The sequence below is a fragment of the Brassica napus genome, chromosome A4 (genome assembly GCF_020379485.1).
Source record: "Brassica napus cultivar Da-Ae chromosome A4, Da-Ae, whole genome shotgun sequence".
Taxonomy (NCBI): domain Eukaryota; kingdom Viridiplantae; phylum Streptophyta; class Magnoliopsida; order Brassicales; family Brassicaceae; genus Brassica; species Brassica napus.
Genome location: NC_063437.1, coordinates 4,056,599 through 4,072,074, shown reverse-complemented (window position 1 = coordinate 4,072,074; position 15,476 = coordinate 4,056,599). Strand labels below are relative to the sequence as shown.

At 29.7% G+C, this 15,476-nt stretch overlaps 1 protein-coding gene, 1 long non-coding RNA gene and 1 pseudogene across 6 annotated transcripts; all 3 read right to left on the bottom strand.

Moving 5' to 3' along the window:
* Window positions 1-453: 453 nt before the first annotated feature.
* On the bottom strand, window positions 454-3,053 carry LOC106409376 (paired amphipathic helix protein Sin3-like 5). Of its 3 annotated transcripts, none has more exons than XR_007339181.1 (4): window positions 1,838-3,053; window positions 1,671-1,745; window positions 1,286-1,496; window positions 454-1,023 (listed from the first exon to the last, which is right to left on the bottom strand). XR_007339181.1 is itself a non-coding variant. In XM_022693047.2 (2 exons), exons 1-2 carry the CDS (start codon window positions 1,514-1,516, stop codon window positions 976-978), a joined length of 279 nt encoding a protein of 92 aa, XP_022548768.1. In that variant the 5' UTR covers window positions 1,517-1,658; the 3' UTR covers window positions 454-975. The 3 variants fall into 3 exon arrangements, 1 of the variants encoding a protein (XP_022548768.1); XR_007339182.1 differs by having other exon boundaries at window positions 1,675-1,745; window positions 1,838-3,051; XM_022693047.2 differs by lacking the exons at window positions 1,671-1,745; window positions 1,838-3,053 and having other exon boundaries at window positions 1,286-1,658.
* A 1,488-nt stretch (window positions 3,054-4,541) lies between these two features.
* Window positions 4,542-6,905, bottom strand: LOC106402101. Of its 3 annotated transcripts, XR_002652769.2 has the most exons (7): window positions 6,649-6,905; window positions 6,431-6,566; window positions 6,039-6,323; window positions 5,858-5,939; window positions 5,386-5,597; window positions 5,117-5,259; window positions 4,542-4,878 (listed from the first exon to the last, which is right to left on the bottom strand). It is a non-coding gene; the product is annotated as an uncharacterized LOC106402101 (long non-coding RNA). The 3 variants fall into 3 exon arrangements; XR_001280597.3 differs by having other exon boundaries at window positions 4,542-5,259; XR_002652768.2 differs by having other exon boundaries at window positions 4,542-5,259; window positions 6,039-6,308.
* A 6,923-nt stretch (window positions 6,906-13,828) lies between these two features.
* Window positions 13,829-15,102, bottom strand: LOC106398966 (annotated as a pseudogene).
* Window positions 15,103-15,476: the final 374 nt, after the last annotated feature.

Genomic DNA, 15,476 nt, shown 5'->3' with positions numbered 1-15,476 from the left:
AATAGTTTGGATAAAGTTTATTGTGCAGTTAAGTGTTTGATATGTGTGATGTTAATATTGTTGATATTAGAAGTATGTATTCAGATTTTGTGGTGCTGAGATGGTGGTTAATTTTGATGTTTACTTTCAAAGTATTTATGGGATTTTTTTTACTTATGTATGGTGGGTGGTCAATTGTTTATGAGGAAATGGTGAATACGTTGATTTGGGGTGAAATTTTAAAACTATTTGTTTGTAAGACAATTATATTTTTTGTGACTTTTGTGTGGCCTGATTTTTCTGTTAAGAAATAAAAAGGATAGTAAGTAGAAAATGCTTTTTCAGGGATTGCATTTATTTGGTATTCTGAATATTGAAATTTAAAAAAAAAATAAACAGCAGATCTGTGGTTTGAAATGAGTTGAAATTTGAGGAACTTGAGAAGTTGTTTTGTCGCCCTTACTTGATGAAGCCTAAAAAGAACATAAAATGAATCATTGCCATAGAAAATTCGAGAATCATTCCGAGAGTTACATTCACCGACTTGTATTATCAGTGGAACATGCTTTGCAATGGGCTTTACAGGTTGCAGATACCGTTCTGAATGTGAAAAACGATCCATCTTCACCCTCGTTCGAGTTAACCACCCTTACAGTCTTGTTTTCGCTCACATTTATCATTCGGCCACAATTCATACCTTCTTTATGCTCTCCACCATAAGAAACTTGACCACCAAACTTGCTTCCTAAAGCAATAGTTTCAGAGTAGTTTTCCTTGCCTTCTGGTAACTTTGAGTTTTGAGTAGTTTTATTTCCATCATCCTCAGGGGGAGTGTTTCTCCTTGCTCCAGGTTCAGTACAGCCTGCACAGACTCGACGCCATTCACTCTAAACTTTAAAGTTGTTATGCTCAAAACTTCTGGTGGGAGATAATTCAACCTCTTCTCACACAACCTTAGGCTCCATTGATACATCACTAACCTAACTATGATTATCTTCACGCTCCGTTAGCGAATCCTTTCTGAGTGGTGACACCAGCTCTTTCCTGTAGAACCACAAACAGATGTTAGGGTAATTTTTTCTTTACGTATATTATCTTTCTCAAGCCTCATAGTGTCATAAACTCTTGAAAGCCTTCTTAAGACATATAGTTGGTACTTTAGGAACCATTAATTTTCCCATACTTAGTAACTCTACCACCATCAGTCCGAACTTATGAGAAACTACAACTATATTTAGTGAAAAGAAAAGCCTATACGGCTTGAGTTCAAGAACAGTGGAAAAAGAAAGGAGAGACAACCGATTACCTCGGTAGTCATAGCTGCACCAGGATGCAGTTTATCTTGCACAAAAGAGCTTCCTATAGTTGGACTTTCTTTATTTGGTGTTTCTGGAGGTGTTAGCGGTTTAAGGATTGAGACAGGAGAACAGTCACAGGTGTTGGCTTTCACTGGCTCATGCTGCTCTTGGCTGTCTTTAGACTTTGCAACATCTATCATTGTCTTGTCAGTTTGAGACCTAGAAGGAACGCCAAACATGAGCTCAAAAAGATCACCCTCAACTTCATTACTTTATTTGACTGTTCCAAAGCACATATATCTTCATAGTAATTCTTGATTAGCTGATATCGGTCAGTATGAGCTTGTGTATCAGAGTAACTGAACACTACATCTGGGGAGAAAGAGGGCTTACTTACGGCAGCAATGTAATGAAGCGGATCTTCTTTATGCTTTCTGTCACTGATATACTATATTTCCGCTACTAAACCTGCATTGGGGACACAACAGACAACCCACGGTCTTGTGTATCAGAATAAATTATGCAAATAGTATGGCTTCAAGAGAACGTAATTTTGTTACCGCTCCCACTTGCATCAACATAACTCAAAAGCAGAGTCTTGAAGATCTACCTGCAACAACAACATGACTGAGAAACGATCCATTCAAGATTTTGAATAACACTGTTTAAATAATTAAATCAAATCGTCACTTAATATAGGGCTTGATATTCCCTGGATTGCCATACTATTTGCATAATATATTCTATTCGACAACACAACCTATACATTACCATACAGATCGCCTTTAAGAACACAACCTGCTTCAAACTCTTTGGATGAATAGAACCAGAACCAGTCGAACTCAATCGCTAAACTCTGTTTTGAAGAATGGATAGGACCTTGAAAGTGTTACAAAAATTAAGATAAGAGGTTAAAGAGGCTGAGAGCAACGTTTCAGAAAATGTTTATACCGGCTCACACGGTTCTGAGTTATGCACCTTGTATCACATATTCATGTTGAGGTGTAGAATTAGGTTAGATGATACAAAAAAATATGAAATTCAGGGACATAGAATATCAGGCCATATCTCTTTGCCATAAATAACAGATCAAGCCCTATGAAGATCTTGTTTTTTGCAGGATCAGGGCTGTAGATGGAGCCAAGCAGCCCCTTTTTCTTATCCATGAAACCGGTGGTCGATTCAGTTGGAGCTTTGGTGGTGATTTCGGATTCTTAGCCATGAATACGGTGGTCGATATTGCCGGAGCTTTGGGGCTGGAAATCTGATTGTTTCTCATCCATGGAAGCTACCAGATGAGATTTGGATTCAGGGGAATTTATATAGGTGGAGTCAAGGGAGATGAAGAGCATGGATGACATAATGGAGTTGAAGCTGTTCATAGCTTTGATGGTGGTGGACGACGTTACAAAATCGAATTCTCCGACTGTTGGATTTTGCTTTAAATTTAAGACGACAAAAGGAAAAAAGAAAAAAAATTGGGACTCACAGAATTGCCCACATGGTCATGTTTAGAAGAGAGAAATACGTAATCAAGAGAGACGCGGGATTGGGTTAGGAGATGGGTCAAATGGGCTGCGAATTGTTGAAACTTTTTTTTAATTTCAGATCCAGTAAGAGATGACATGGCATATTGATTAGTTCTCAATATTTTTGCCCATGTGGCATGGTTTAGGAAGCAATGATTTAGCCCCTTTTATATAGTAGGATTAATGTTGCTAATATTTTATCATCAAAATCGTTGCTAAATTAACCAAATTACAAATAATAGATATTGTAGGCATAAATAATAAGTAGAATTATTATAAGAATTGCAAGATTGTAGGGATATTCTAGTTTTTTAAAAAGCGTTTTGCTGTGCACAAAAGTATGTTAAGAATGGTAGGTTTTAATTTGAGTTGCCAACTGGATTTAAATTTTATTCGTTTTAGTAAGTTTACTCACTGAGATATGCAGTGTTGAAGAATTAATATACTGTATACATTTTCCTAAAATTGTCTACACATGAGATCAACTATTACAGTCAAATCGATCCAGTAAAAATACTATCATACGTGATATTAACTTAATGATACAGACAAACTTATATTTTATCTTTTTATATTAAATTTATGATTCTAGGGCCGGTCCGCCCTACGGGCGGGATGAATATTTAAAAATAATTTAAATTGTTAGAATAAATATTTAATGTAAATTTTTGTTAATTAAAAATATTAGCTAATTTTTGTACATGTTTTTATTTTTTCAAAAGACTAAATAAACTATCCTATGTTGATAATTAGTTGTGTTTTTTTTTCTTGGGGGTGGCACACATTATTTCTTGCTGAGTATTAATGTTATTATACTGGAACTTACTATCATATAATAACTTATGTGGTGCATTTTATATTTATTATAATTGATTATTTATATATATATATATATAAGTAGAAGTTATTAATATTGTGTAAGTTGTGATTGAGATGTAAGAGTAAATTGTAGGCTAAAAATCTTAGGGGTTTTTAACTTGTTTTAGTTTTTTTTTTCTGTTTTTTGTTATGTTTTTAACTTTAAAAATGTTTATAAATTATAAACTGATAAATTCCCATTGAAATTTTTTAATTGAAATTTAAATATTTATAACAAAACACAAATGAATACAAAAACATACGGAAGATATATTTGCATTGGATATTGAAGACTATATATATATATATATATATCTTATACAGTAAAACATATATCATATAAAACTAACTAATTATTTAAATTTTGATTTTAATAGTTGCACTGTATTTTTAATAACAATTATGGATTACTAAAAAGAATATACTATTTGAATTTTTATTAATATATAGTGTTATCCAACAGAATATGCAAATGATTATTTTTACTTAACAATATTATGGATGTACAATTTAGTTATTTTGTTTTTTTTACTATTACTATTCTGTTTTTACGTTTGTAATTATGATAGAATAATTTGTGGTGTATGGATTTTATTTTATGCGGTTGTATCACGCACCAGTTGTGTTGATTTATTTGAAATATATTTATTTTATTTGTTGTGTGAATAAAGTAGTACGACATATTCCATGGATAAATTAAACTGTTGGAACACAGTAAATACATATTAGAGATGCATGGCTCTGTATTTGAAACCAATAATTTGACTTATGTGTAAGTTTTAATATGATGGCTATATTTGAAACCATTCAGGAGAATCACTTTAGGATCTTTAACAATTGTTCTCTTTATTCCTACTCTTTACTTTTGCCCACATGATAATTGAACTCCTTTTTCACATATCATTGTAACATATGCTCGCAACACTCGATACATGTTCATCATTCATGTGTAGTATGAATCTGGAAATTAAAGCTGCGCATTGCTTCAAGTGCCGTTAAAGATATATGTTGTAGTCCACTAAAAAGCCATGAGCATTAGATAGCTCAGATGCAGTTTCAGAAGCTTATCCTCTTCCACAAGTAATGTTTTGTTACGATGGTTTCATTGAACAAATCGTTGCTAGCTTGGCTGACGTGATCAAAATCGTGAAACCTCTGCACATTGCAATTTTATTATAGATTTCCTGCTTCCAGTCTCCAATCAAAGCTATTGCCTGAAACAGAGAGAAATAAAAGAGCAAGTTATTTGATATAAAAAATATTAAGTCATAATTGATCTGAACTAAATTTTTAGAGGTTAGTGATAGCATATGAAAAGACTGATGATCTATCCAGTTCTCATATATAAGATCATTGCCATAGGATCCTTGTTCCATAGAAACCTGTCTGTTCATAAAGCACACCCAAGATTTGAGTCCACATTCAATCACATTCAAGATGTTAATTCCTTACTCTACATTCAAACACTAAAACAATCTGAGAAGCAAACACCAGAACCACCAATCTCTTAGCCTCATTCAACATTTTCAATGTGTTAGGGTTACATTGCTTCGTGAGAGCGTTCTGGTAAGTTTCAGTCACAGATCAGACAAAACCTGCTCAAAGAGATGTGTTAGATTTTGGTGAGACATCATCAACATCAACATGCTCCAGAAAATCTGAACTAAACATTGATTTCTGAAATGAGTAATCATCTAGAGAAGCCAAGTTTGTTTCTTTACATGTCTCATTTCAGAATCTGTGAGAATTTTTTAGATCGCCGGTCTTGCATTCCCTAGCCTGGCTGCAAGAAGGGAAAAAAAGAAGAGCTAAACTTATTGGTTCTCTCTAAACAGAAAAAGGTAGAATTGTTCCTTAGAATCTAACTTATCTTTCTTTCAACTCATGGGGAGTAAGGTGACCACAGTTTGCCTTGTTGATCTGTTGTACCCATCTGCAGAAAAGATTTACAACACATTTCATAGGCTACTAAGATAACAAAGTGAGTAATTTCTCTATGCATTTACACAGAGTATAGACTGTATGATTTGAGATCATATCTCTAAGGCTTTCAAGATATACAATGCGGGTAAGCTATCAGATGTTCAACAGATCAACAGCACATGGAGTAGCTTTACTAATTAGATGCAATGTGAGCTCAAAGTCTAGCAAGGTAGAAATTTTTAAAAAAAACACAAAAAAAAAAATAGTTACTTTTCCATCTTGATAGTTGCCACGACACGATTCTTATCCTCTGGAGGTTCATTCACTGTACTCTTAACAGCAGTGATCTCACCTACAATGTATACGGAAATGGAGAGCAATATCAGTACGTTGCATGAATACAAACTATAGAATCCAAAGCACATAATAAGGCCATAAATAATGTTCGTACCTGGAAGCTGTGTGTTGGTGTCAGCTAATCCAACCAGCTCGGCTTGGTTACGGAACCGGAAACCTTCTTAGGCAACGGTGAGACCGGTTCGGTTATGTCATCAAATTATGTATTATCATTGAACCGAATCAACAGAGGTGAGTCGGTAAGTCTGAAGTTTTGAGTACATCGGGCCACGTCAAAACCGATGTCAAAACCGGAGAGGGAATATATTTATCCGGCGGCGAGCCTCTCCCAGAATTTTGAAAGCCGATGAGCATTGATGGTGGCCTGCATCATAGTTGACTGAAAACATATTAGATATTTCTCAGAATCGATAAACAATGAGAAACCACCAGAATGATCTAACACAGATCTTAAAAAAAATATAATAACAGAACAATTGATCTTACATTCACGTCAATCAGAAGCACATCGTCCCACATGATCTCACCACCACGCTTGACATTTCTCGGCTCCCAGAAACGCAGCAGTCTAGCCTCGACGACGGATGAGCAACCACCGGTCTTCCAGTCCGAGAAGAAAACTCTTGAATTAGCCATAACAACACAATTTCAGTAAGTCGACAGAGATAGAAATAGATGATGAGTTCGATCGGAGAAGCACTCACATATTTATACGGATCTGACACCGTCTCAGAGTGAAGAACGCCTCAGTCAAGAATGCAGAGTGGGCGATTGAATGAAGAGAAATTAAGACGCACTATAACTCAGCCAGTTTCATAAATGGTTAAGCAGATCAATCGTCACTCGTCGCCGGCGCAGAAGAAGGGAGAGACGTGCATATTCAACGATCTAGGGTTAGAGCAAGCCGCAACGTCTATAGGGCCGTGAGTGAAAAAAGGCCCAACACACGAAATCGAATCAAACCCATAAGATAACATTTCTCGTTTAATGAAACGCAGCGCTCCGTCTTTAGGGACACATGTCGGCGTGAGATGAAGCGACTTATCCATGTGGAAGCTTACGTGGATGGCCTAAAAAGAAACTAAACTGTCTTTTATATATAAAGACTAGGGATTAACCCGGGCTACGCCCAGGATTTTTATTTTTTTCTAATTTAAGTTGTTAAATTATTTATATTTAGGCTATGATTTATATTTATATAAATGTTAAACTGCATGTCATAATTAACATTTATTTTTAAATTTTAACACGTTAAATTAACATATTTTTTACTATTTAAATATCTTTTTGTAATTTTATTGGCTATCTAGTTATCATATTTAGCAAAACTATCTTTTGAGTGTTGGAATAAATGTTTTAGAGATTTTATTAAACTGCAGAGTATTTTTGGATCGACCACATGCTCAACATTCGATCGATGCGTAAAAAGATGGTCGATCTCCTTAGCCAGGTAAGTACAATTTTAGCAAAAATATCTTTTATTTTAAAATATTAAGTATATAACTATTCTTTTTAATATTTTTTTAATTGTATTTTTGATTAAATTATTGTATTATAATGGTTATGTAAATATTTTTTGTGATGTTTGAATTTTTGTTGTTCGTATACTTAACCTAGATGATATTGATGTTTAACAATTTATTATTTTCTGGAAATAGAAAATAATGATATATCAAAACGTATCTAATACTTGTTAAATGATAGTATAATGTAAATTACATCCATTATTTGAAAATAAACATTTGTTGTTTTTATTTTTATTTTAAATCAGAAATTATTTTTATTTAAAAATATTATTCATATATAATATAATAGTTTAAGTTTGGAAAATTAATCTATATATATAAATTATGTATATTTTTTAAAACATAATTTAAGATATTATATATTGAGTATCTAAATAAAAGCTGAATTTCTTATCTTGAAAATCAGATATTTATATTTTTGTCTTCATGTTATACTCACCAATCCATCATTGATATTTATAACTCAGTATGTTTTTTAAAAACTTAGTTTTAAGTAATAAACGAATTTAATAAATTAAATTCATCACCTATAATGTTTTGTAAACTATATTTGAAAACTCTCTAAAATTATATTTTAAGCATAATATTATTATTATTTAATTTAAGTTATTTTAAACATAATATATGCTAAACCAATTTAAATTATATTTACAATAGGACCATCCTAAACCGGTTAGTAAACCAAAAACAATACTAAACTAACATGAACCAATACCTGATTCGGCGAGGAAGGAAGTGTTTCGGGATAAACGCTTGAAATCTTGAATGGTTATTAACTGAAATGGTTTGATCATGAAAGAGTTAGTATGAATATTAACAATAAAATTATAGATTAGATTAATTTGAATTTGTAAGAATACCTTTGAGTCTATGAAAAGCAATTCAATTCCCACGAATAAGTTTGGCTTTTGGAAGTTGCGGGTTTCCAAACAATGAATCCACCTAACAAAAAGTTTGTTGATATAAAAAATTTCATTCAAGGTCATTAAAGGTTTCTGGGACGGCAAGAGTTGATAGTGAAACTATTTTTTTGCTCGAGTGTTTTGAAATTTTCCTTAATAGTGTGAGGTTGATGTGGATGGAATAATGAGTTTTATAGAGACTTTCTTGATGTAAAACTATACTTTTTTTTTTCTTTTGTTTAATGTGGTATTTCTATTTTTATATAATTTACTACCATTTTAAGATAGAAGTACATTTTAAGATAGATGCTTAAATCTTAATGTACTTTTTCCATTTTTTAAAATGTTTATTTCCATTTCTTATATTTTTATTTACGTAATATCTATATTTTATATTTTTAAATAGATATTTAAATATTAATGTACTTTTCCATTTTTTAAATTGTGTATTTACTTATATTATATATTTTACATTTTAAGATAGATGTTTAATGCTTGATGAACTTTTTCCATTTTTAAAAAAATTGTGTATTTACTTATTATTACATATATAATTCATATATTATATATTTACATTATTTACTTATTATTTATTTTCATGTATATGTATTTCCATTTCTTGTACTTTTAATTTACTTAATATCTCTATTTTACATTTTAAGATAGATGTTTAAATCTTAATGTATGTTTTCCATTTTTTTAAATTGTATATTTCCATTTGTTATACTTTCTATTTACGTAATATCTATATTTTAAATTTTAATATATATTTTTAAATCTTAGTGTAATTTCCCATTTTTTAAATTTGGTATTCACTTATATTATATATTTACTTATTATTTATTTTTCTTTATATTGTGTATTTCTATTTCTTATACTTTCTATTTACTAATAATTTTATATTTTAAGATTGATTTACATTTTAAGATAGATGTTTAAATACTAATGTATTTTTTCCATTTTTTTTAATTGTGTATTTCCTTTTCTTATACTTTCTATTTACTTAATATCTATATTTTACATTTTAAGATAGATGTTTAATATTTAATGTACTCTTTCCATTTTTTTAAAATTGTGCATTTACTTATTATTGTATATATAATTCGTATATTTATATATTTATAAGATTTACTTATTATTTATTTTTCTATAGATTGAGTATTTCTCTTTCTTATATTTTATATTTAGTTAATGTCTATATTTTATATTTTAAGATAGATGTTTAAATCTTTACGTATTTTTCTATTTTTAATGTAAAACGACAATGTTTAATAAAAGAACTTGGACAAATAGTTAAATAGTTATATTTATGTTTTTTTTTTTAATAAAATGGTAATGTTATATTATGAAGATAACCCGTTTTTTTAGTGAACAATGGTAATCTTACATATGTTTAATGTAGTTTTTCCATTTTTTTATGTTGTATGTTTACATATTATTGTTATTTTTAAATGTAAAATGGTAATTTTACATATGTTTAATGTAGTATTTCCATTTTTATGTTGTATGTTTACATATTATTTATTATTTTCGAAATTATATAAATTTGTTTTTTACAAAATAGTAATGTTACATTATTGAGATAAGCCGTCTTTTTTTTAGTGAAAAATGGTAATCTTACATATGTTTAATGTAGTTTTTTCATTTTTTATGTTGTATGTTTACATATTATTTTCTTAAAATAAAAATATAAAATGGTAATCTTACATATGTTTAATGTAGTATTTCCATTTTTATGTTGTATGTTTTACATATATTTATTATTTTCAAAATTATATATAATGTTTTTTGTTTTTTTTATAAAACGGTAATGTTACATTATGGAGATAAACCGTCTTTTTTTTAAGTGAAAAATAGTAATCTTACATATGTTTAATGTAGTTTTTACATTTTTTTATGCTGTATGTTTACATATTTTTTATAATTTTCGAAAATAAATAATATTAAAATGTAAAACTATATTTTAATGCCATGTGTCATCTTTCGAGATTATATTATATATTTACTTATTATTTATTTTTCTTTATATTGTGTATTTTTATTTCTTATACTTTCTATTTACTAATAATTTTATATTTTAAGATTGATTTACATTTTAAGATAGATGTTTAAATACTAATGTACTTTTTCCATTTTTTTAAATTGTGTATTTCCTTTTCTTATACTTTCTATTTGCGTAATATATATATTTTACATTTTAAGATAGATGTTTAAATCTTAATATACTTTTTCCATTGTTTTTAAGTTGAGTATTTCTTTTTCTTATATTTTCTATTTACTTAATATCTATATTTTACATTTTAAGATAGATGTTTAATATTTAATATACTCTTTCCATTTTTAAAAAATTGTGCATTTACTTATTATTGTATATATAATTCGTATATTTATATATTTATAATATTTACTTATTATTTATTTTTTATATATTGAGTATTTCTCTTTTTTATACTTTATATTTAGTTAATGTATATATTTTATATTTTAAGATAGATGTTTAAATCTTTACGTATTTTTCTATTTTTAAAGTAAAACGGCAATGTTTAATAGAAGAACTTGGACAAATAGTCAAACATATTTATGTTTAATGTAGTATTTCCATTTTTATGTTGTATGTTTTACATATATTTATTATTTTCGAAATTATATATAATGTTTTTTGTTTTTTTTTATAAAACGGTAATGTTACATTATGGAGATAAGCCGTCTTTTTTTTAAATGAAAAATAGTAATCTTACATATGTTTAATGTAGTTTTTCCATTTTTTAATGCTGTATGTTTACATATTTTTTACAATTTTCGAAAATAATTAATATTAAAATGTAAAACTATATTTTATGCCACGTGTCATTTTTCGGGAGAAATTTTTTTCGCTGATGTGGACCCCCTATGGAGCCTCAAAAGCTCCCTTTTATTAGTAGAGATATTTATGTTTAATGTAGTATTTCCATTTTTATGTTGTATGTTTTACATATATTTATTATTTTCGAAATTATATAAAATGTTTTTTGTTTTTTTTTTATAAAACGGTAATGTTACATTATGGAGATAAGCCGTCTTTTTTTTAAATGAAAAATAGTAATCTTACATATGTTTAATGTAGTTTTTCCATTTTTTAATGCTGTATGTTTACATATTTTTTACAATTTTCGAAAATAATTAATATTAAAATATAAAACTATATTTTATGCCACGTGTCATTTTTCGGGAGAAATTTTTTTCGCTGATGTGGACGCCCTATGGAGCCTCAAAAGCTCCCTTTTATTAGTAGAGATATTTATGTTTAATGTAGTATTTCCATTTTTATGTTGTATGTTTTACATATATTTATTATTTTCGAAATTATATATAATGTTTTTTGTTTTTTTTTTATAAAACGGTAATGTTACATTATGGAGATAAGCCGTCTTTTTTTTAAATGAAAAATAGTAATCTTACATATGTTTAATGTAGTTTTTCCATTTTTTAATGCTGTATGTTTACATATTTTTTACAATTTTCGAAAATAATTAATATTAAAATATAAAACTATATTTTATGCCACGTGTCATTTTCGGGAGAAATTTTTTTCGCTGATGTGGACGCCCTATGGAGCCTCAAAAGCTCCCTTTTATTAGTAGAGATTTTTCTATATATTAATTACAAATTTTCAGTTTTTATATATTTTCTGCATTTAAGAAACCTACATAATTGACTAAGTTGATGTCCACTCGAAATGATACATGACATGTTAATAAATTAATCATTATGTTAGATTATCATTTAGTTACATTTGTATAATTTGTAATCTAATTATATAATTATAAGAAACATATATATACATATATATTATTTATAAAAAAGTATTACAAATCAATACAATACATACTAATCTTACAATGAGTGTATTATTTAAATCAAAATTATAATATTTATTAAATTATGATTATCCATTGTAAAACGGATTAGAACATAATTTTATTGTTATGATAAATATGTTCTTACAGTTTGTATAATAAATTACTTTTCACAAGCCCTAACAATGAATATATTTGACTTCTAAAAATAAAGCTTTATTTCATGTTTACAAATATAAGAACGGGAGGATAAATCTCTCCATCTATAATAAATCGAAAATGAGATTTTTAAAAGAGAATACATGTATAACACATCGAGTTCTCTTCAAAGTCAAAAATGTAGTCCATCTAACAAAACATTAAGTATGTGTAAAATTATATATTAGATTATTTTTGTATAAATAAAAATAATAATCCCGCGCATAAAAGCGCGGGTTAGAATCTAGTTATCTATTCTATTAGGGTTTCTTAATGTTTATTTAAGTAATTAAATGTACTTAAGAACTCTAGTTAAGAAATTTTTAGATTCTATGCTCTAATGATAGTTTCTTAATAAATTGTTCTTAAAAAAAATATTAAACATTGTTTTATTAAAGATAAAATTTATTTATTAAATAAAACATATTAAAAGATAACATTTTCAACATAGATTTTAAAATAAAAAAATTAAAACAAAGATTAATAAAATAAACGAGAATAATTTGAAAGAAGCATCCGAGCTGAGTTGTTGTCTTTATCATGTCCAAATTTACTCCATATATGTTTAACCAAATCAACTTTCAGTTGTCGATGCATTTGTCTATCATGAATTCTAGTTCGAATACCCATCATATTGGCGATATTTATAGGAATATCTGTAGAATACGTGATATCCACATGTGAACTTCCGTTGTCTTCTCCTTGTTGGAACTCGGAAATTTGAGATCAAATTGAGTGTATCCATCTTATTCATCTTCTACTATCATATTATGGAGTATGATCCATGCTCTCATAATCTTCCCAATTTTGACTTTATCTTGTTTGGGACAGGTTCTTCTTTTTCTTCTTAAATTCATCTTCTTGTTTAATGTTCGTCTGTTTTGGCTTATTAAATTTTTGGTTTTAGGCAAAAGTAAGAACCGAAAACGCGAGGTGAAAACTGATGAACTAGTCCACACTCTGAAGAAACTGTCCCAAACAAAACGACCAGGGGTGAGTTTCATTCTCCATTGTTTGTTATATATATGAGGAGTTAGAGATAGTGTTAGATTTGTGTATATAATGACAGAATAGAAGTGGAGATAAGGAGGCTAGAAGGGAAAGACAAAAAGAGAAAGGAGCAAAGATCGTTGAAGAAGCAAAGAAACAACAAGTGACTCTTTTAGTAGTTGGACAAGAGAAGAAACCTCCTGTATGGAGGCTACTGAAGAGATGGGCTTGGAAGAGACGCCGTGGACATGCCGGTGTTCTCAAATACTGTCTCGAAAACGCTTTTTGCATGACCATAGCTGTTAAACCAAAGAAGCGCAAGCATGGTGGTCACATAATCACCACCAAACGCCACAAAAACTTCTGGCTTCTCGCTTAAGAACACCAACTTGCAAGCTTTTCATCCTTTATTTTGTATTTGTATCATCAAAATCTTTGAAATAAAATTCTCATTCTTCAATGGATTATTGAAATAACAAATGTATTTGCACAAGAATTATCAACAATTTCCCCCTATCCTCATTTGTTTAAAATGATTCTGTTAATAAACACAACACATTGGAAAGCAAGTGAGACTACTGAAGCCAATGCTTATAAGCAATACGGTGAAGCTGATCATACCCGGCAAGCACTCCTGCTCCTGCTACACCAAGAAGCATGTTGGCAGTAACTCCTCTATACAGCGCAAAGAACCCTTCATACTTCACTATCTCTCTCAATGCGTGAATGGCGTTCATGTATTTAACAGGCTGTCCTGATGTAAGCATCATTCCCTCCTAACTGTGTCAAAAGGGTAAGCAATGACGCCTGCAGAGGTAGTAATGCTCCAACCCAACAAAAAGCTAGCCAAGAAGTTTTCCTGTCACAAACTCAAAGCAACCATTTATAACCACCGTTTACTCGTACTCTTAGATTAAGCAATGATAACATACCTCTAAGGAACCAACTAAAACAATGGGTTTGATGGTATCATACATTCTAAAATACATCCCCCGGTAAAGAGTGATCCCTAGTATCGACACGCCAAAGCAAAGGCCTTTAACACCGTCGCTTGAGAGAGTTTTGCGGTACACATCGAGCATCCCTTTAAACTGTCTCCTGCCGCTAACTGAACATTCTTTCGCATCATTGCCTAAACGTGTCCTTGCGTAATCAAGATGATACATAAACAACAATGTTGTAGCTCCATCAGCGCTTCCAGAGGCTACATTTCCAGCGAACCACTTCAAGTAATCGTCCTTCTCTTTAAAACATCTGATACGGGTCTTGAAGTAACCTTTAAAGGCAAAGTTGGAAGTCTAAAAGGAATTTAAAAGAGTCTCTTTTTTTTTTTTTTTTTTTGAACACATTTAAAAGAGTCTCTTAACACACAAAACAACACTCAAAAGTGTCTAAAGAATAAGCTCTCTCTTTTAATCAAACCTGTGTAGGGTCTTGTGAGATGTCCTCTCCAGAAGGATAAAACACCTTCTTCTCTGAATATTCTGACGAAGCAGCTACCTAGACCGGTGTAGGATCTTGTGAGATGTCTTGTTTTGATCATTTCGCCTTGGTTTTGGAGTAAAAGCTTCACCCTTTTGATTGGAGCAGCTGCGGATTTGGCGACAATGGCTGCAGAACCTCCCATCATGAAATCCGTAGAGAAGATTCTGAAGAAAGACGAGAAGACGAAGACTAACCGAGAAAAAGAAAAGAAAAAAAGAAAAAATAATAAAATTGAGGGATGAGTGACACGTGTGCTCTTTCAAAGCTTAATGATCGGTCACCAAAAACCCATATTAAGGATCGGTTATTGCATTTTCATTTAATTTTGATTTAATTAAATAATGTCATTTGTTTAAAAACCCTCTTAAAAAACTGCAATAATCAATGCTCTTAACAACTTGAGTTTTTAAGATTTTAGAATGAGAAAATTTGGATAAGTATCTCTTAATAAGATTTTATTTTGATAAATACACCATTATTTAATGTTTTTGTAAACTACACTTTCTACTTAGAGAATTAACTAAATTATCCTTATCAAATAACATCGTAAGTTTCAAAATAAAAATAATAAATGAGAAGGCCATTTAAAATTATC